The following is a 23,445-nucleotide window of genomic DNA, read 5'->3' as shown; positions in this document are numbered from 1 at the left end:
GGAGTGATATTTGTAATTTTGTTGCTATCAATGTTGATGGTGATTTTATTTTGTTTTGGAGGAATGTAGCCTACTACTGTTTGGGCTCCCTGACCTGAAAAAAAAACAAGGAAAAAGCTAACATAACTTTTATTATCAACCTTATTATGTTAATGGCAAAATTTCATATTCACAAATGTAAGTTCATTAAAAAAAACCTTCCTTTACTGCTTTTAACGGTGAGCTCAAGCAATACATAACCTCCATCAAATTCTCAAACAACCAGAAAGCGATTAAGACTATCAATATATGTGAAAACTTGAATTTTTTTTGGTAAACTTATAAATTCCCCCTGGCGTATAATATAAATGTGCTTTATTAACTGCATTTTACCATGAAAAACTGTTTTTGTATTGTGAAACAAAGTTTTGAATAAAAAAAATAACAGTGAAACGGAAGGTTGGAGCGAGAGCAGCGACACCTACTGGCCAGGAGGAATTAAACTTGTAGCTATCACCTTTAATTTAGATCTCACCAAACAGACCGGTGTCTTATGGTTTTTTTTTTTTTTTTTTTCAATCTGGACATGAATTTACTTTAATGAATTTTCTCTCTAGTTAAAATAAAACAATCCACATTGAAATAAGAGTATTATTAATACTCCGGTCCGGTTGAGACTGCGGTCCGCTCCGGGTCTTCCTCCTCTCCTCCGCTGCTGTGGCTCATAGAGCTAACGGCTAAAGCTAAAGCTAGTTCAAAACTGCCCCGCTAACCGTTTAACCGTTACTGTTCCCGGTGTCGCCGCCGCTGCCGTTAATGACGTCATTCGTCCCGGCGGCGCCTTTCATCTCCGGGCGGACACACACACACACACACACACACACACACACACACACACACACACACACACACCGACTTTATAACACAGAGTTTTCCCGGTGAAACCGACCGATCCCCCGGTAGAGCAGCCTCCCTCCCCGCTGCCGCCAGTCTGAGCTAAGCTAAGCTAACTGTAGCTAAGCTAACAGCTAACAGGCTAACAGGCTAAAACAGTCCCACTCGGCCAAAATGGCGGACACGGAGGATGACGGCGGAACAATAACACAACTCTGCCCCGAGAATGGGGTCCGAGCGGCGGACAGTTCACCGTCAGAGGCCGGGGACCGGAGCTCCAGGGCCGGGGAGAGTCTCCAGCCTGAAGCCGGGGACCAGAGCTCCAGGGCCGGGGAGAGTCTCCAGCCTGAAGCCGGGGACCAGAGCTCCAGGGCCGGGGAGAGTCTCCAGCCTGAAGCCGGGGACCAGAGCTCCGGGGCCGGGGAGAGTCTCCAGCCTGAAGCCGGGGACCAGAGCTCCAGGGCCGGGGAGAGTCTCCAGCCTGAAGCCGGGGACCAGAGCTCCGGGGCCGGGGACCAGGGTGTCCCCTCGGGGTCCGGGTCTGGAGCTCAGCTGGCGGACTTCCTGCAGAGCTGCAGCGGGGAGCAGAGCATCCTGCTGGGCTCGGAGTTCGGCGGGCTGGACTCGAGCCTGGGCCCGGACCTGGTGAACACCACCATCATCTACGTGCAGCCGGACGGCAGCCTGGTGGAGGGGTCGGGGCTGGAGCTGCTGGACCAGCTGGGCTCGCAGCAGGTGGTGCAGGTGTCGGACAGCGAGGCCGCGGCGCTGCTGCAGCAGAGCCAGCTGATCCGGACCGTCCCGCTGCACAGCGCCGCTCTGGACCAGAACCAGCTGCAGCAGGTCATCAACCAGGTCACCAAGGCCCAGAACCAGCAGCACATCCACGTCCAGCAGCTGCAGGTCCAAGTCCCGCAGCAGCAGCTACAGGTCTGGTGGTTCTGTTCTGTTTATGGAAAAAGGAGGTTTTTATATGCACATCATGCTGTAGGCTATTGAGGTGCAGGGCAGTAAAAAGAGAGGGTTGCCCGCACACTCTTAAAGGATGTCACAGTGATTTTATTAGCACTTGCACAAATGTTTTCATCCAGTGCACCTGAAGAAGACCACACACGGTCGAAAACGTTTGTGCAAGTGCTAATAAAATCACTGTGACAGCCTTTAAGAGTGTGTGGGCAACCCTCTCTTTTTCTCTGTTCTGTTTATTTACATCCCCATTAGCTTTAGCCACCAGCAGCTATTCCTCCTGGGGTCTTTTCATCATAATAAATGACAAATACAAACTATTAACACACAACACATTAATATTAAAACAACGTCAAAACATTAAAAACACCTCAGGCTGTATGTTCCTAACATTTTAGGTCTAACAGAAGGAATCTGAAGGTTTTCAGTTTAATGTCTCCTGTTTTGCGGTAGTTATGGTCTGTCCCCGCGTCGCCACGGCAACGATAAATGGGAGCGGATTGAAGTTCTGCTGCTTAGGCTGTTTCCATCCCTCAAAGCCACAGACAGCGTCAGATGGAGACTCAAACATGCAGCCAGAAGTTTATTTACTTGCAGCAAGTCCAGAGTTGATATTCCTGTGTTTCTGACACCAACGGGAGCTTCCCACTGCACCTGAACACACCGAGCGTCAACTTGGGTCTCGACTCCGCCAGACTTTGAATTAGATCTAGTTTTACAAACATGTCGGCTTGTTGAAGTAAATAAACTTCTGGTTCATGTTTGAGTCTCCATCTGACGCTGTCTGTGGCTTTGAGGGATGGAAACAGCCTCAGCAGCAGAACTTCAATCTGCTCCCATTCATCGCTGCCGTGGCGATGCGGGGACAGACCATAACTACCGCAAAACAGGAGACATTAAACTGGAAACCTTCAGATTCCTTCTGTTAGACCTAAAATGTTAGGAACATACAGCCTGAGGTGAATTAGCCTGGAATTGTCAGAAAAACACATACTTGTATACACATTCAAAACAAAACATCCAAGACAAACACTTACCAGACATTACTGCTCCTACACTGAATCACTACACAACAAGGACCCAGTTTACAGATACAGGCTACTAATGGTCACAATAATAATCTCTTAGTTTCATTGTAAAACTAAGCATGTTTCTTTGTTGTATAACATCATTCAGAAGGACTTTCCACTCCTTCATAGCTCTATATAATATATATATATAATATATCTCCCAGCAGGTCCAGATTCAAGTCCCCCAGCAGCAGCTCCAAGTCTCCCCGCCGGCTGTGAAGCAGCAGAAGCAGGTCCAGGTCCCCCAGCAGGTCCAGCAGGTCCAGCAGGTCCAGCAGGTCCAGCAGATCCAGATTCAAGTCCCCCAGCAGGTCCAGCAGGTCCAGCAGGTCCAGCAGGTCCAGCAGGTCCAGCAGGTCCAGATCCAAGTCCCCCAGCAGAACCTGAAGACCCAGAACAAGGCGTCGCAGCAGCTGCAGAGCGCGGCCCAGCAGGTGGCGCTGCAGACCGGCTCGGTGCAGCTGGTCCAGAAGAAGGTGGGTCTGAGCCGGGTGGAGGATTCAGCTCAGTTTATTTCATGTCCCAGAGGGCAGTTTGTGTTGCAGCTCGTAGAATCACTCAAAGGTAAAAACATATGGTGACATAGAGAGGCATCATTATAAATAACAATATAAATAGAATATGCACTAATGTGATCATAAGAGATAAAATATAGGAGGCGACGAAAACAGAAAACATACAGACACACTCATTGTCTTCAGGGAGGATCAATCTGGTCTGAGCCGGGTGGAGGATTAATTCATTAAAGCTCGTGAGTCCGGCCGTGTTGGGTCCGAGATTCAACGAGCCGGTCGGGTTTCACCGTTCCTACCGGCCGTAGCTACAGGCCCGTTAATCACCGGTAAACACAGTAGAGGAGGAAGGTGACGGAGCTAGTGGGTCTCAGCGCAGCGGGACGACCGTCATCTCTCTGCTCCACCGCCGGTGAGCGCGTTGCCACGGCGCCGCACGGCAGCACCCGCTAATAGTTGAAAACAGCTCGATTTAAAAAAAAGAGAGAGAGAGAGAGACCTGCCGTGCCTTGTAAAACAACAACAACAAAGTGTCACCTGTCACGACTTCCTGTATCTGGCCCTTCAAATTAAAAGCCCTATAGCCTTTCATATGTTTGAGAAAATGAAAACAAGGTGTTTGAGTTACGTAGTTTCTTCTAACACGGTCGCCGGTCATGTTCCAGAGTAACGAAGCTCTGGTGTGAAAGCATTAGTCCCAGTTTGCAGCGGCGGCCCAGGTTCGAGTCCGACTCTGTCCGGTTCTGGTTCTTTTTACTTTACTTTACTTTATTTTTTCTCTTCTCATGGAGCACAAACAATAAAACAGTACAAATAATCAGACATAGCCAGAGGCAGTGGGGCTGTACATACTTTGTACATCCATCTCTGACCAGGACAGAGCAACAACTATCACTTAACCAGGAAGAACACGCTTCAGAAAAGCACCAAGCTCATGTTCTGGTTCTGATCTGGTTTTGTCTCCTCAGTCTGAACCCGTCAGGATCCAGATCCAGGTTCCTCCCAAACAGGAAGTGAAGCCCCAGAAGCCGGTGGCGGTGAACCAGGCGGTGAACCAGGCGGTGAACCAGGCGGTGAACCAGGCGGTGAACCAGGCGGTGAACCAGGCGGTGAACCAGGCGGTGAACCAGGCGGTGAACCAGGCGGCGCCGGTGAAGCTGTCGACCAACGGCGGCGCTCAGATCATCCACCTGCAGCCGGTGGTGGGGGGGGCGGGGCAGCAGTTCTTCCTGCAGCAGAACGCCGGCGACGCGCCGCTACAGCTGCTGCTGCAGAGCCCCGCCCCCTTAGGCCACGCCCCCTTAGGCCACGCCCCCATGGTGGGAACTCTGCTCCCATTGGTCCACAAGGTCACGGGCCAGACGACCGTCGCCGCCGGCAGCAGCAGCAGCAGCAGCAGCAGCAGCAGCAGCAGCAGCAGCAGCAGCAGCACGGGTCTGAAGCCGGTGGCGTCGCCCATCAGGGTCCAGACCGCCGCCGCCGCCAAGACCACGACCGCCTCCATCGTCACCACGGCAACCGGCTCGGTCACTAAGACCGTTAGCATCCCGCTAATTAAGACTCAGACCAACGGCGCCGCGGCCGCTAGCAAGTCGAGTCCCGCTAAACCGCCGGCCGTGGCCGTTCCGGTGCAGACCGCCGCGACCGCCCGGCCCACCGCTGCAACGGCAGCCGTCGCCACGGCAACGACCACGACCGTCGCCACGGCGCCCGCCACCGTCGCCACGGCCACCGTCGCCACGGCGCCCGTCGCTCCGGCGGCGAGGGACCGAGAGAGGAAGAAGAAGAAGAAGCGCGAGAAGAAGCCGGCGAAGGTGCAGACGCGCTGCGGTCGCGTGTCGCGGCCGCCGAAGCACAAAGCCAAAGATTACAAGTTCATCAAGACGGAGGACCTGGCCGACGGCCGCCAGTCCGACTCCGACGACTACTCCGACATGAGCCTGGACGAGGACGCGGCCGCCAGGACCGACCCCGCCGCCGCCGCCGCCGCCGCGCTCGGCTACAGCCACAAGTCGCGCTCGCACCGCTGCCAGAGCTGCGACAAGGCGTACATCGGGCCGGGGGGGCTCAACCGCCACTACAAGCTCAACCCCGCCCACGGAGACGCCACGGCAACGCCCGCCAACACGCCCGGCAACCAGCCCGGCAACACGCCGAGCAACACGACGAGAGATGTCGGCCAATCACAGGAGACGCTGGACAAAGAGGAGGAGGAGAAGGACAAAGCTGCTGCCACGGCAACAAACAGGGTGAGACACACACACACACACACACAGACACACACACACACACACACACACACACACACATAGTATTAAAGGCCCCATGGCATGAAACATGTGGTTGTGGTTGTGTTTTGGTGCTTGGGGAGTTCTCTGGGCCATGTGATGATATAGATGTATATAGATAGACATATATAGATGATATAGATGTATATGTATAGATATAAACTGCCCCATGCATCAAACTGGTCATAAACGGAGAAACACACACACAAAAAGTACCGAAAACAGGTACCGATTGGTACCGGTATCGGTTCCCAGGTACCGAGTATCGATACCGTATCGATTCAAATGCGAAAGGTACCCATCCCTACTGGCTACTACGTAATAACTATCTGGCTACTACGTAATAACTATCTGGCTACTACGTAATAACTATCTGGTTACTACGTAATAACTATCTGGTTACTACGGAATAACTATCTGGCTACTACATAATAACTATCTGGCTACTACGGAATAACTATCTGGTTACTACGGAATAACTGTCTGGCTACTACGTAATAACTGTCTGGCTACTACGTAATAACTATCTGGCTACTACGGAATAACTGTCTGGTTACTACGGAATAATTATCTGGCTACTACGTAATAACTATCTGGCTACTACGGAATAACTATCTGGTTACTACGGAATAACTATCTGGCTACTACAGAATAACTGTCTGGCTACTACAGAATAACTGTCTGGCTACTACATAATAACTATCTGGCTACTACGTAATAACTGTCTGGCTACTACGGAATAACTATCTGGTTACTACATAATAATCTGGCTACTACGTAATAACTATCTGGTTACTACGTAATAATCTGGCTACTACGTAATAACTATCTGGTTACTACGGAATAACTATCTGGTTACTACGGAATAACTATCTGGTTACTACGGAATAACTATCTGGTTACTACGTAATAACTATCTGGTTACTACGTAATAACTATCTGGTTACTACGGAATAACTATCTGGTTACTACGTAATAATCTGGCTACTACGGAATAACTATCTGGTTACTACGGAATAACTATCTGGTTACTACGGAATAACTATCTGGCTACTACGGAATAACTATCTGGTTACTACGGAATAACTATCTGGTTACTACGTAATAATCTGGTTACTACGTAATAATCTGGTTACTACGGAATAACTATCTGGTTACTACGTAATAATCTGGCCACTACGGAATAACTATCTGGTTACTACGTAATAATCTGGTTACTACGTAATAACTATCTGGTTACTACGTAATAATCTGGTTACTACGTAATAACTATCTGGTTACTACATAATAATCTGGTTACTACGTAATAACTATCTGGTTACTACGTAATAATCTGGTTACTACGTAATAACTATCTGGTTACTACGGAATAACTATCTGGTTACTACGTAATAATCTGGCCACTACGGAATAACTATCTGGTTACTACGTAATAATCTGGTTACTACGTAATAACTATCTGGTTACTACGTAATAATCTGGTTACTACGTAATAACTATCTGGTTACTACATAATAATCTGGTTACTACGTAATAACTATCTGGTTACTACGTAATAATCTGGTTACTACGTAATAACTATCTGGCTACTACGGAATAACTATCTGGTTACTACGGAATAACTATCTGGCTACTACGTAATAATCTGGCTACTACGGAATAACTGTCTGGCTACTACGTAATAACTATCTGGTTACTATGTAATAACTATCTGGTTACTACATAATAACTATCTGGCTACTACGTAATAATCTGGTTACTACGTAATAACTATCTGGCTACTACGTAATAATCTGGTTACTACGTAATAACTGTCTGGTTACTACGTAATAACTATCTGGTTACTACGGAATAACTATCTGGTTACTACGGAATAACTATCTGGCTACTACGTAATAATCTGGCTACTACGGAATAACTATCTGGTTACTACGGAATAACTATCTGGCTACTACGGAATAACTATCTGGCTACTACGTAATAACTATCTGGTTACTACGTAATAATCTGGTTACTACGTAATAACTATCTGGTTACTACGGAATAACTGTCTGGCTACTACGTAATAACTATCTGGCTACTACGGAATAACTATCTGGCTACTACGGAATAACTATCTGGCTACTACGTAATAATCTGGCTACTACGGAATAACTATCTGGTTACTACGGAATAACTATCTAGTTACTACGGAATAATCTGGCTACTACGGAATAACTATCTGGCTACTACGGAATAACTATCTGGCTACTACGTAATAATCTGGCTACTACGGAATAACTATCTGGTTACTACGGAATAACTATCTGGTTACTACGTAATAATCTGGCTACTACGGAATAACTATCTGGTTACTACGGAATAACTATCTGGCTACTACGTAATAACTATCTGGCTACTACGTAATAATCTGGTTACTACGGAATAACTATCTGGTTACTACGGAATAACTATCTGGCTACTACGGAATAACTATCTGGTTACTACAGAATAACTATCTGGCTACTACGTAATAACTATCTGGTTACTACGGAATAACTATCTGGTTACTACGTAATAATCTGGCTACTACGGAATAACTATCTGGCTACTACGGAATAACTATCTGGTTACTACGTAATAATCTGGCTACTACGGAATAACTATCTGGCTACTACGGAATAACTATCTGGCTACTACGTAATAATCTGGCTACTACGGAATAACTATCTGGTTACTACGGAATAACTATCTGGCTACTACGTAATAATCTGGCTACTACGGAATAACTATCTGGTTACTACGGAATAACTATCTGGCTACTATGTAATAATCTGGTTACTACGGAATAACTATCTGGTTACTACGGAATAACTATCTGGCTACTACGTAATAATCTGGCTACTACGGAATAACTATCTGGTTACTACGGAATAACTATCTGGTTACTACGTAATAATCTGGCTACTACGGAATAACTATCTGGTTACTACGGAATAACTATCTGGCTACTACGGAATAATCTGGCTACTACGGAATAACTATCAGGTTACTACGGAATAACTATCTGGCTACTACGTAATAACTATCTGGCTACTACGTAATAACTATCTGGTTACTACGTAATAATCTGGTTACTACGTAATAACTATCTGGTTACTACGTAATAACTATCTGGCTACTACGGAATAACTATCTGGTTACTACGGAATAACTATCTGGCTACTACGTAATAATCTGGCTACTACGGAATAACTATCTGGTTACTACGGAATAACTATCTGGTTACTACGTAATAATCTGGCTACTACGGAATAACTATCTGGTTACTACGGAATAACTGTCTGGCTACTACGTAATAACTATCTGGCTACTACGGAATAACTATCTGGTTACTACGGAATAACTATCTGGCTACTACGTAATAATCTGGCTACTACGGAATAACTATCTGGTTACTACGTAATAATCTGGCTACTACGGAATAACTATCTGGTTACTACGGAATAACTATCTGGCTACTACGTAATAATCTGGCTACTACGGAATAACTATCTGGTTACTACGGAATAACTATCTGGTTACTACGTAATAATCTGGCTACTACGGAATAACTATCTGGTTACTACGGAATAACTATCTGGCTACTACGTAATAATCTGGCTACTACGGAATAACTATCTGGTTACTACGGAATAACTATCTGGCTACTACGGAATAACTATCTGGTTACTACGGAATAACTATCTGGTTACTATGTAATAATCTGGCTACTACGGAATAACTATCTGGTTACTACGGAATAACTATCTGGCTACTACGTAATAATCTGGCTACTACGGAATAACTATCTGGTTACTACGGAATAACTATCTGGTTACTACGGAATAACTATCTGGTTACTATGTAATAATCTGGCTACTACGGAATAACTATCTGGTTACTACGGAATAACTATCTGGCTACTACGTAATAATCTGGCTACTACGGAATAACTATCTGGTTACTACGGAATAACTATCTGGCTACTACGTAATAACTATCTGGCTACTACGTAATAATCTGGTTACTACGGAATAACTATCTGGTTACTACGGAATAACTATCTGGCTACTACGGAATAACTATCTGGCTACTACGTAATAACTATCTGGTTACTACGTAATAATCTGGTTACTACGTAATAACTATCTGGTTACTACGGAATAACTGTCTGGCTACTACGTAATAACTATCTGGCTACTACGGAATAACTATCTGGTTACTACGGAATAACTATCTGGCTACTACGTAATAATCTGGCTACTACGGAATAACTATCTGGTTACTACGGAATAACTATCTGGGCAATTCCAGCGTTATGGATGTTACATTCAGAGAGAAAATTGGAAACTAAGCTGAACTTTGACAAGGCATTGATATGAATTAGAAAATTTAAAATACATATTTTAGTTACACTTATTGGGATAAAAATAAGCCTGCAATATGAAATGTTTTGACCCTTTGGATTTTGAGAGAAGTGACAAAATACCCAGCGTTATGGATGTTACGGAAATGGACAAGCTTTTCGGACTCACTGAACACATGATGAAAACTCTGTGAATTGATCTTTCAAAGACTAACATGTTAAATATATTTTTGTAGGGAAGGGTTTGAGGTACCCAAAAAGCACATTCAGGAAAACCTTGTTTTTCCTGTTAAGGAAAGAATCACAGAAAAGTGCCGTTATGGATGTTACATTTTTGCGTTATGGATGTTACATGTCTGAAATAGACAGTCAAAAATAGTGGTTTACCCACATTTGTTTGACTTGAGTGGCCTTTTTAAGCTTGTGTGTTGATAATAATGAAGAGGATTTAGCACTTATATGGTACAATTAACATTACTAGCCTACACTAGCTGATTGTGCCTGATCTTTCACTCATATGAAGCTAACGTTAACAGCAAATTTTAGCTAGCCAGAAGTTAGCCAGGGAAAAGGTAATGATGAATGCCCAAATTACAGACTATATGCTTATAATTTAAAGTGTACGTAATGTTCTTTTTTTCTTTTATACACAAAGTTAAACATAATGTTGATTAGTGTGCGTGTGTGTCACTTTAAAGGGATAGTTCACCCAAAATTCAAATTTCACTCATTATCTACTCACCCTCATGTCGACTAAGAGCTGTGAGAAGTTTCAGAGTCCTCGTCCCTTCTCTGAGTTACGGGGGGGGGGGGGGCATAGCAGTATTTGTCCATATAATGGTTGTGAATGGATACCAACATTCTTCGACCAAAAAGACACACCAAAAACCCTCAAAATACCTCCATGCTGCTCGTCTGTAATGTCCCTCTTGTATTGAAGCCCCGACATGAGAAATTGTTCCGCCGGAAGAGCAGTGAACCGAGACACTGGGAGCTTCTGCTACAAACAAGCTTAAAATATAGACTTATTAAAATTTTTTCAAAACAATTTCTCACGTTGGGGCTTCAATACAAGAGGGACATTACAGACGAGCAGTATGGAGGTATTTAGATGTTTTTGGTGTGTCTTTTTAGTTGACATGAGGGTGAGTAGATAATGAGTGAAAGTTGAATTTTGGGTGAACTATCCCTCTAATGAATTGGCGAACCAAAAAAAAAAAAAAAAGTGAGAAGCGCGACGCAAGTCGAACTGTCTGGCCAAAACAAAAGCACCAGGTCTAAGAATAAAGTTTACCAGAATCTCTAGTAGCCTAGGCTACTGACTATAAATAATTACGGACCGACGTGAAAGCGAGCGGAGGAAAACTTAACTGGTATTGAAGTGAGACGAGACGTGAGCTGTCAAACGTGAGTGATTGACAGAGAGGTTGTCACTGTGTCTGTGTGTGTGTGAGAGAGAGAGAGAGAGAGAGAGAGCGGAGCGGGGCACAGCTGTAGTGCCCTGTTTGTGTGTGTAGTTTTTATTCATCAAAAGCACAGATAATGACTCGTATTATTCGTACAATAATCGTAGCTACTCGTCAAAAGTGCTTTAACCATACCAGATACGCGCCGGCTCAACCCTGTTAAACAGCGAGCAAGAATGGCAGTGTACCCGCGTAGCCTAATGTGATACAGTAACATTTTCCCATGTCGGCAGCCCATTCCTGCAAATAGCTCATTCAGGATGATAAGCACTACACAGCGAGCCACAGGAGCAGTATTAACTTGTATCATAGTGGGGTGTAACCATTAACGTGATACAGTGTAATCAACATTGTTCACACATGGACTGGGGTTCAGATGATTGACTCAAGAATTCATCTACAATATGTAACATCCGTCACGGTAACGTCCGTAACGCTCGGAAATAATAATAAAAATAAGACCAGGATGACCAATTGTTGCTAATATGTCATCTTCATGAAAGTTAGCTTTGCTTAGAAAGTTTGGCTGAAATTGCTTTCCAGATGCATGTTTTATGACAACTTTTCTTAAAAAACGTTATGGACGTTACACGCGCTGTCCCATAAACGGGCATCATTAATAGCACGTTCCACCTGACAATGGAAAGACACAAAGTACATAACTGATTTAAATATTGATACAACAGCCCTTCTTGATAAAAAAGTGAGGTTAGAAGACATCTGTAGGTGATTTCTTTTTGCCATTTGGCCATTCAGAAAGTCATACAATTTGGTTATTTGAAAAATACATTTTTACATTATTGCGTCTCCTCATTGTAGTGAGGAAAAACATGTATTTGCATGAATATTATGATCAAATGTATTTTGTACTTCAAAATATAGACCTTGATGATACATTTTAAATGGGTTTTGTTATAAATATGGCTACTTTATTTTTTCATGGTGAGGTTGACATTTGTATGGAATTGCCCATCTGGTTACTACGTAATAATCTGGCTACTACGGAATAACTATCTGGCTACTACGGAATAACTATCTGGCTACTACGTAATAATCTGGCTACTATGGAATAACTATCTGGTTACTACGGAATAACTATCTGGTTACTACGTAATAATCTGGCTACTACGGAATAACTATCTGGTTACTACGGAATAACTATCTGGTTACTACGGAATAACTATCTGGCTACTACGGAATAACTATCTGGTTACTACAGAATAACTATCTGGCTACTACGTAATAACTATCTGGTTACTACGGAATAACTATCTGGTTACTACGTAATAATCTGGCTACTACGGAATAACTATCTGGCTACTACGGAATAACTATCTGGTTACTACGTAATAATCTGGCTACTACGGAATAACTATCTGGCTACTACGGAATAACTATCTGGCTACTACGTAATAATCTGGCTACTACGGAATAACTATCTGGTTACTACGGAATAACTATCTGGCTACTACGTAATAATCTGGCTACTACGGAATAACTATCTGGTTACTACGGAATAACTATCTGGCTACTATGTAATAATCTGGTTACTACGGAATAACTATCTGGTTACTACGGAATAACTATCTGGCTACTACGTAATAATCTGGCTACTACGGAATAACTATCTGGTTACTACGGAATAACTATCTGGTTACTACGTAATAATCTGGCTACTACGGAATAACTATCTGGTTACTACGGAATAACTATCTGGTTACTACGGAATAATCTGGCTACTACGGAATAACTATCTGGTTACTACGGAATAACTATCTGGTTACTACGGAATAATCTGGCTACTACGGAATAACTATCTGGTTACTACGGAATAACTATCTGGTTACTACGGAATAACTATCTGGCTACTACGTAATAATCTGGCTACTACGGAATAACTATCTGGTTACTACGGAATAACTATCTGGTTACTACGTAATAATCTGGCTACTACGGAATAACTATCTGGTTACTACGGAATAACTATCTGGCTACTACGGAATAATCTGGCTACTACGGAATAACTATCAGGTTACTACGGAATAACTATCTGGCTACTACGTAATAACTATCTGGCTACTACGTAATAACTATCTGGTTACTACGTAATAATCTGGTTACTACGTAATAACTATCTGGTTACTACGTAATAACTATCTGGCTACTACGTAATAACTGTCTGGTTACTACGTAATAACTATCTGGCTACTACGGAATAACTATCTGGTTACTACGTAATAACTATCTGGCTACTACGGAATAACTATCTGGTTACTACGGAATAACTATCTGGCTACTACGTAATAATCTGGCTACTACGGAATAACTATCTGGTTACTACGGAATAACTATCTGGTTACTACGTAATAATCTGGCTACTACGGAATAACTATCTGGTTACTACGGAATAACTGTCTGGCTACTACGTAATAACTATCTGGCTACTACGGAATAACTATCTGGTTACTACGGAATAACTATCTGGCTACTACGTAATAATCTGGCTACTACGGAATAACTATCTGGTTACTACGTAATAATCTGGCTACTACGGAATAACTATCTGGTTACTACGGAATAACTATCTGGCTACTACGTAATAATCTGGCTACTACGGAATAACTATCTGGTTACTACGGAATAACTATCTGGTTACTACGTAATAATCTGGCTACTACGGAATAACTATCTGGTTACTACGGAATAACTATCTGGCTACTACGTAATAATCTGGCTACTACGGAATAACTATCTGGTTACTACGGAATAACTATCTGGCTACTACGGAATAACTATCTGGTTACTACGGAATAACTATCTGGTTACTATGTAATAATCTGGCTACTACGGAATAACTATCTGGTTACTACGGAATAACTATCTGGCTACTACGTAATAATCTGGCTACTACGGAATAACTATCTGGTTACTACGGAATAACTATCTGGCTACTACGTAATAATCTGGCTACTACGGAATAACTATCTGGTTACTACGGAATAACTATCTGGCTACTACGTAATAATCTGGTTACTACGGAATAACTATCTGGCTACTACGGAATAACTATCTGGCTACTACATACAGGAAGATACATGACGGTGACAGTTTTATGGGATGTTTGCTGAGTGACCTTTGACCCTGTGTGTGTGTTTTATGGGATGGATGCTGAGTGACCTTTGACCCTGTGTGTGTGTTTTATGGGATGGATGCTGAGTGACCTTTGACCCTGTGTGTGTGTATTATGGGATGTTTGCTGAGTGACCTTTGACCCTGTGTGTGTGTTTTATGGGATGTTTGCTGAGTGACCTTTGACCCTGTGTGTGTGTGTATTATGGGATGTTTGCTGAGTGACCTTTGACCCTGTGTTCAGGTGGAGTCGGGTCCGGCGGCGGCGGCCGGGCTGCGAGGCGTTTACCGCCGCGGTCCTGGTCGACCGCGAGGCCGCGGCCGGGGGAGGGGGAGGGGCCGGGGGCGGGGCCGAGGCCGAGGCCGAGCGCCGCCTCTGGCCCCGCCCCCTAAGGCCGTCGCCGCCCTGGTCGGCCGCCGTGGGCGCCGCGGGCGACCGCCGAAGGTCAGCGTCACCGTGGCAACAGCAGAGCAGCAGGCGGAGAGGAGACGAGAACGACTGCAGGAGGTGAGAGAGATAAATATCACCGTATCTCTTCATGTTGTCATGGTGACGGAGCGTTGTCACGGTGACGGAGCGTTGTCATGGCTATGGGGCGTGTTGTCATGGTGACGTGTGTCCTCAGCTGGTGCAGCAGTGCGACGACGAGGAGCTGATGGAGGTCGTTCTGCCGCGACTCAAAGGAGTTGTGAGTCTGTGGGAGCTGCTGCTGGCCAAGGTAACACAACCACACAACTAGTACTACACAACTACTACACAACTACACACTAACACACTGCTGCTGCTGGCCAAGGTAACACAACTACACAACTACACAACTACTACTACACAACTACACACTAACACACTGCTGCTGCTGGCCAAGGTAACACAACTACACAACTAGTACTACACAACTACTACACAACTACACACTAACACACTGCTGCTGCTGGCCAAGGTAACACAACTACTACACAACTACACAACTACAACTACACAACTACACACTAACACACTGCTGCTGCTGGCCAAGGTAACACAACTACTACACAACTACTACTACACAACTACTACACAACTACACACTAACACACTGCTGCTGCTGGCCAAGGTAACACAACTACACAACTACACAACCACCAGGCTGAGCAGCTTCTTCCTGAGGGTCGTTCACCTCTGGTAGTGATGCCACCACACAGCCATGTTGCTATGCACGTCACACACACACACACACACTGCACAACCCGGTCCTGGTCCTGGTCCTGGTCCTGGTCCTGGTCCTGGTCCTGGTCCTGGTCTCTAGTCCTGGTCTCTAGTCCTGGTCCAGGTCTCTAGTCCTGGTCCTGGTCCTGGTCCTGGTCCTGGTCCTGGTCCTGGTCTCTAGTCCTGGTCCTGGTCTCTAGTCCTGGTCTCTGGTCCAGGTCTCTAGTCCTGGTCCTGGTCCTGGTCCTGGTCCTGGTCCTGGTCTCTAGTCCTGGTCCTGGTCCTGGTCTCTAGTCCTGGTCTCTGGTCCTGGTCCTGGTCTCTAGTCCTGGTCCTGGTCCAGGTCTCTAGTCCTGGTCCTGGTCCTGGTCCTGGTCCTGGTCCTGGTCTCTAGTCCTGGTCCTGGTCCAGGTCCTGGTCTCTAGTCCAGGTCCAGGTCCAGGTCCTGGTCCTGGTCTCTAGTCCTGGTCCTGGTCCTGGTCCTGGTCCTGGTCTCTAGTCCTGGTCCTGGTCCTGGTCTCTAGTCCTGGTCTCTAGTCCTGGTCCTGGTTCTAACCCCCCCTCTGTCCCTCTGGTCTCAGGTGGACCGAGGTGGACCGGTCCGGACCCGGTTCCCAGAGATCTACCGTGAGTTTGAGTCTCTGCAGGTGCAGGTGAAGCAGGCGGCGCAGGATTACATCATCAGCCCGCCGGGCGTTGCCACGGCGCCGCTCGAGGTCCGCAACATCGAGGTGAGTCCTGGTTCTGGTCCTGGTCCTGGTTCTGGTTCTGGTCCTGGTCCACTCTGAGGGGGCTTTCACACCTACCTGGTCTGCGTAGTGGGAAAGAAATGCTTTCCCACTACGCAGCAGCAGCGGACCTCGGTCCAGGATCGTTGGACCTCGGTCCAGGATCGTCGGACCGCGGTCCAGGAGAGTTTCTAGTTTCTTTGGAAGGTTTTAACTATCAGACTAAATACAGGAAGTCACGTCAGATTCACTCGTGCTGAAAAAAGTAGATAACAGACAGAAAGTAAAGATGAGCCGAGGCAACCAGCAGCAACCGGGGAGAGGAGATCAGATTAAATCCAGATGTGGTCAGGTGATGTGTGTGTCAGTGTAGGCTACGTAAACGTTTACATGGAATTAAACAGGAGAGTGTTTAATATAAATCCCCAAACCATACATGCATTTTTTTTTATAGCCTATTTTTTTTTACATTGTTTTACGTTACACAAATATATTTTTTTCCGTCGAAAAAAGTCTGAAAAAGACGGATATTTATCAGCGGGTGACATCAAACTACGTCTGCCCCAAGTCAGAGCTTTGATTTCTCTCACACTGACACTCACACAGGAACTAGGGATGGGAAGAGAGCAGTCTGCATGAGCGCTGCACACGCCCCCCCCCCCCTCCCTCTTTCTCTGATGAGAGGTGGAGAAGCGGTAGCTCCAGCCCGTCGTTTTAAATCACTACCTGAAAAACAGCCGTCCGTCATTAAACGTGAAGAACGGACTGTTGTGACGATCCGTACCGAAGCGGTCCGGTCCCGGGTCCCGAGTCCCGAGTCCCGAGTCCCGCTTCTCATCACAGCGGCGCCATTCAAGTCCTCGTCACGTAATGAGAGCATCTAAACATCTAAACATCTAACCATCTAAACATCTAAACATCTAAACATCTAAACATCTAGACATCTAAACATCTAGACATCTAAACATCTAAACATCTAAACGAGGATGAAGTCTCCCCCTCTCCTCGTCAAAACGTGAAGTCCACATGTTGCAGAGTTTGCAGCAGTTTCAGTTGTTGTTTTTATCTGACAAAGTTCCACAGAGCTTTCTGAGCTGTAGGAGTCTCTCCATGTTTCTCCTTTTCCCACAGTAAAAACTGACATTTGTTCAGACAAGACGACAGTCTCATAAACATTTTTTTTTTTTTTCATTGAATGACTATTCCATTATATGAAAATCATTGCCCATCCCTAAAACATAAAATACTCTTAAAGGCTGAGGAGTTGTGATGTTGTTAGGAGGTTAATATTAAAATTTTTGACATTTTAATTTTTTTAAATTACCACACACAAAAAGTACAGAAAACAGGAACCGATTGGTACCGGTATCGGTTCCCAGGTACCGAGTATCGATACCGTATCGATTCAAATGCGAAAGGTACCCATCCCTAGTGCGGAGGCAGAAGCCTCAGTCTGGGGGTGGAGTGGTGTGGCAGCATCGCCTGTCGCACCTACGGCACACACACACACACACACACACACACACACACACACACAGACACACACCTGTGTCACTAAATAAAGTTAGTGACTTCGTGAGACCTCCGTGACCGGATGTGTCTCACAGGTTAGTGATGAGGAAACGTCACTCAGCTGCAGCAGCTGACAGATGCAGCTGTACATCTGTCAGCTGCTGCATCACACAGACACGTCACTAACTTTATTTAGTGAGAACAAACGGTGACATGTGATATAAACACTAAACAACCTCATTTATGATGAAGATCGGTTTTAACGTAACGTCATTAATCTCTGGTTCAGTCCGGTAGAACAACGGGTCTGTTGACACATCCGGTGAGGACAGGTCAACCTCTCCTCAACAGGCTACATGTCTATTCTTTCTGGTTCTGGTCCTGGTTCTGGTCCTGGTCCTGGTCCTGGTCCTGGTCCTGGTCCTGGTTCTAGTTCTGGTCCACTCTGAGTCCTGGTTCTGGTCCTGGTTCTAGTTCTGGTCCACTCTGAGTCCTGGTCCTGGTCCTGGTTCTAGTTCTGGTCCACTCTGAGTCCTGGTTCTGGTCCTGGTTCTAGTTCTGGTCCACTCTGAGTCCTGGTTCTAGTTCTGGTCCACTCTGAGTCCTGGTTCTAGTTCTGGTCCACTCTGAGTCCTGGTTCTGGTCCTGGTTCTAGTTCTGGTCCACTCTGAGTCCTGGTTCTGGTTCTGGTTGCAGGTGGCCCGGTCTCTGGGGATCCTGGACGAGGTCAACAGGATGAAGGTGGTTGCCGGGGCGACGCCCAGCGCCAGCACAACCAATAAGAACGTCCGATACATGGAGGTAAGACAGCCGGCCTGGTTCTGGTTCTGGTTCTGGTTCAGATCTTTATACTTTTTATTCTGACTTCTTCCGCTCTTTTTCTGCGTCTAACTCCTCCTTCGTTCTTTCTGCTGTTTCAACAATTCATGCAGCTTCTTCGGGAGGGTTAGGGTTAGCACAACCCTGCTCTGACTTTTCTCTTTTCAACTATTTATACTTTTTTAAAATACTTAACTTTTTCTGCAACTTTTCTCCCATAGGAAATGAATGGAAACAGCCCCCCCTCTCTCTTTTTCTTCTTTCTTTCTTTCTTTCTTCTACCCTATTTCTGTTTTTTTTAACTTTTTTCTTTCTTTCTACTCCCTTTCTCTTTCTTTTTACTTCCTTTCTTCTTTCTTTCTTTCTACCCCATTTCTTTCTCTCTTTCTTTCTTTCTTTCTACCCTTTTATATCTATCTATCTACCTCTTTCTATCTATCATCCCCCTCTCTCTGTCTCTTTTTTCTCTCTTTTTCTTCTTTCTTTCTTTCACCCATAGAGAGACATTCATCTCTCAGTCTTCAACTTTTATATTTTAGCTTTAGCCTTTTTCATCATTGCTTAAGAAGTTTCTTCATCTAACTCAGCGACAGCGTTCAGCTGCTTTCAGCATTCACACGCATTTTCTTCAGGAAATGCTTCTTTTTCTAGTTTCATGTTGTTCTGGTCTCTAGACGTTAAAAGACACACACACACACACACATCCAGCCTCACTTTAATAACACACACTCACTCTGTCACAGAGAAATATATGAAACAATATAAAACACAGTTTTCCTCTGTCTCAGTCTGATGACATCATCATTGTGTGTCGTAGAACTCCAAGATGCTGCCGCCGTCCAAAAGATTCAAGATGGAGAACAGTGGACCGGTCCAGCAGAACGGGCTGCAGACGCACACAGCAGGTACTGGTTCTGGTTCTGGTTCTGGTTCTGGTTCTGGTTCTGGTTCTGGTTCTGGTCCTGGTTCTGGTACTAATACTGACTCTAAAGCCACGCTTCCACTACCCATTAAAGGGATAGTTCACCCAAAATGTAAATGTCCCTCCTTATCTCCTCCCCCTCATGTGGACTAAGGGCTGGGAGAAGTTTCAGAGTCCTCCGTGGCTTCTCTGAGTTACAGGGGGTCTCGGCGTAGCAGTGCATGTCCATATGACGGTTGAGAACGGAGCTCACTTTTCTTCGTCCAAAAAGACACACCAAAAAACATCCAGATACCTCCATGCTGCTCGTCTGTAATGTCCCTCTGGTATTGAAGCCCCGACATGAGAAACTGTTCAGAAAATATTTAATAAGTCTATATTTTAAGCTTGTTTTGTAGCGGAAGCTTCAGGTGTCTCAGTTCACTGCTCTTCCTGTGTCAGTTTGAGACTCAGAGAAGCCACGGAGGACTCTGAAACTTCTCCCAGCCCTTAGTCCACATGAGGGGTGAACTATCCCTTTAATATAAGTGAGTTCCTCATGTACTCAGTGTAAATACAATAAATGAACTATGTGGCACCGACTCGACTGGTGGTGGGAACTGATGCTACTGTGTTGCTAGGATACTGATGGTACTGATGCTACTGTGTTGCTAGGATACTGATGGTACTGATGCTACTGTGTTGCTAGGATACTGATGCTACTGTGTTGCTAGGATACTGAGGTTGTGTTTCTTCACCGTCTCTAAGGTGGAGCTGCCGTGACCCCCGTCACCATGGCAACCCCCCCCCTGAAGTCCTGCTCCGTCTCCGTCGCTCCGCTGGTGATTCCAGCTGGATCAGGGTCCAGACTCGTGTCCAGGTGCTTTAAATTCTTTTTATTGAACATTTTCATAATTACAACAGTGCATCACAGGTTATAGATCCAGTCTGTAAATCCAGAATATTCCACAGCAACGATCTCATCTCAAAGCTCCTTGTTACATTTCACTACTTTCACTAGCTACTTTAACACTTTATAAAGTTCTTTCTGACCGTTGATACGAAATCTACGTCTTTCCAGAGAAATATAGTCTGATATCAAAGACACAGATGTAGGAAGACAAAAGAAAACTTCCAAGGCACTCTCTTAACTCTAAAATGCCTTTATTGAATTATGGCATGGTCGAAATGAACAGAACTCTGACGCGTTGCGGTGTCTAGCCTTCATCAGGGAGTACCCGATGAAGGCTAGACACCGAAACGCGTCGGAGTTTTGTAGTTTGTATGTAGCTTGTAATGATTCGAATGTTTTAAATTTTCCTCTATCCCAAAGGTCATGAATATGGTGAATTCCTGCTTCATACCAGTTCTGAAAGCTGGGCTCAGTGCCCCCCTTGGTTAATTCAGAATTATCAGTCAATGTTGTTAAACAACTCAATTCATGTTTAGTCCCAAATCATTTCCGTAAAGAATTCCAGCTACTACACACATTAGTAATTAAATAATTGTCTTTCGCCATAATTGGCAGTAATTTGACAGGAGAGTACGGTTTGGAGAAGGTTGCTTCAATTTCAAACATGGCGGCTTCGGTTTAGCAGTCGCCCATATTGAGATAATTCTGGCTGCATTGAGGTTATATAGGTTGGGCCCCATCACCTTGTTCTGTTGGTAACTGTAAAATATCTAACTTTAGGCTTTCTGCCCATAAACAGTCGGAGAGGACACGCCCTTTTTAACCATATATGGTCGATACAGTCAGAGAGGACACGCCCTTTTTAACCATATATGGTCGATACAGTCAGAGGACACGCCCTTTTTAACCATATATGGTCGATGTAGTCAGAGAGGACACGCCCTTTTTAACCATATATGGTCGATGTAGTCAGAGAGGACACGCCCTTTTTAACCATATATGGTCGATACAGTCAGAGGACACGCCCTTTTTAACCATATATGGTCGATGTAGTCAGAGAGGACACGCCCTTTTTAACCATATATGGTCGATGTAGTCAGAGAGGACACGCCCTTTTTAACCATATATGGTCGATGCAGTCAGAGAGGACACGCCCTTTTTAACCATATATGGTCGATGCAGTCAGAGGACACGCCCTTTTTAACCATATATGGTCAATGCAGTTAGAGAGGACACGCCCTTTTTAACCATATATGGTCGATGCAGTTAGAGAGGACACGCCCTTTTTAACCATATATGGTCGATGCAGTCAGAGGACACGCCCTTTTTAACCATATATGGTCAATGCAGTCAGAGAGGACACGCCCTTTTTAACCATATATGGTCAATGCAGTTAGAGAGGACACGCCCTTTTTAACCATATATGGTCAATGCAGTTAGAGAGGACACGCCCTTTTTAACCATATGGTCGATGTAAACCTGGTTCTGGTTTCATGACTGTCTCTCTCTCTTCCTGCAGCTCTTCTGGCTCCGCCTCCATAAAGGTGGAGTCCTCCGAGGCTCCGCCCCCAGGAGACGATCAGGGGGCGGAGCCTCTGCAGACCGACGTCCAATCAGAGCCGCCGACAGGCCAGGACCAGGTCACGGCCCCGAAGAAAGAGAACGCTTTGGATTCGAGTCCCAAGACGGAGACGAAGACGCTCGAGTCAAACTCCGCCCCCTCTTCCTCTGGCCCCGCCCCCTCTATTGGCTCCGCCCCCTCCTCCTCTGACTCCTCTGGCCCCGCCCCCTCGGACTCCTCTGGCCCCGCCCCCTCAGCTGTTCCCGCCACGGACCAGACGCCAGAGTCCAGCTCGGCCCAGACTCCGCCCCCCTCGCAGGCCGACGACGTCGCCATGGAGACGGAGGCCGACGGCGTCGCCATGGAGACGGAGGTGAAGGAGGGGCAGGAGATCTACATCCAGACCGACGGGGTGACGGGATCGGACCGGATCGTCATCGTCAACGGCGACGGAACCACGATGCTCCAGACGCCGGACGGCGTTCCGCTGGCGGCCGTGGCGGCGCTGCTCGGCATCGAACCGCCGGCCGCCGCCGCCCGACCGCGCTAGAGCGTTAACTCTAACCGGACAGTTGAAGGTGGAACGTTGGAACGTTTCGGCGTCTGAGCGACGGTCGAGTCGACCAATCAGACGCCGCCGCCACCGTGACATCACAATGAACTTCCTGAAGATTCCAACCGTTGAGAAGGAAACAGGAAACAGGAAACAGGAAACAGGAAGCGCCGTCCGTTCTTGGTGTTCATTGGTTCGTTCAGTTGGTGATGTCATGATGACGTCACGGCGCCGGGCGGAGCTTCCTCGTTCAGTTGGTAGCGGTGATGATGTCATGATGATGTCATCAGTTTCCCGCCGCCGGTTGTGAAGTCGTTGTGTTTGTAGAAGCTCAGTAGTTGTTGTTGTTTATATGTAGATACATGAAAACAAAGTTTACTATTTTATTACTTTTTATAAACGAACTTTATTGATTATTGATTATTGATCGTCATGGTGACCGTTCACTTTTCATGTTCCTCAATAAACTGCTGAGACAAACCTGAGTCGTCATGACGACGCTTCATTTATTAAAACATTAAACTTCACAAACTTTACAAACGTCTTTGTCAGCGTTCGAACCCCATCCCCATCTCCATCCT

General features: G+C 45.7%; 1 protein-coding gene across 1 annotated transcript; it reads left to right on the top strand.

The window, feature by feature from the left end:
- Positions 1 to 764: 764 nt before the first annotated feature.
- Positions 765 to 23,338, top strand: znf839 (zinc finger protein 839). Its single transcript, XM_085767376.1, has 11 exons — positions 765 to 1,803; positions 3,143 to 3,178; positions 3,218 to 3,385; positions 4,390 to 5,670; positions 14,936 to 15,199; positions 15,318 to 15,410; positions 16,459 to 16,608; positions 18,814 to 18,918; positions 19,754 to 19,841; positions 20,606 to 20,717; positions 22,270 to 23,338. Exons 1-11 carry the CDS (start codon positions 1,048 to 1,050, stop codon positions 22,859 to 22,861), a joined length of 3,645 nt encoding a protein of 1,214 aa, XP_085623502.1. The 5' UTR covers positions 765 to 1,047; the 3' UTR covers positions 22,862 to 23,338.
- The last annotated feature ends 107 nt before the right edge of the window (positions 23,339 to 23,445 follow it).

This window comes from Trachurus japonicus, chromosome 22, assembly GCF_045865225.1.
Source record: "Trachurus japonicus isolate A0001 chromosome 22, Traja_1.0".
NCBI lineage: Eukaryota > Metazoa > Chordata > Actinopteri > Carangiformes > Carangidae > Trachurus > Trachurus japonicus.
This window is presented reverse-complemented; position numbering and strand designations above follow the sequence as displayed.

Bases quoted from the DNA above. Each gene is read 5' to 3' on its own strand.
- znf839 (XM_085767376.1), top strand. From the start codon at position 1,048: ATGGCGGACACGGAGGATGACGGCGGAACAATAACACAACTCTGCCCC. The intron at 3,179-3,217 runs GTCCAGCAGGTC...CAAGTCCCCCAG, and splicing joins AGGTCCAGCAGGTCCAGCAG to CAGGTCCAGCAGGTCCAGCA. The intron at 20,718-22,269 runs GTGCTTTAAATT...CTCTTCCTGCAG, and splicing joins GGGTCCAGACTCGTGTCCAG to CTCTTCTGGCTCCGCCTCCA.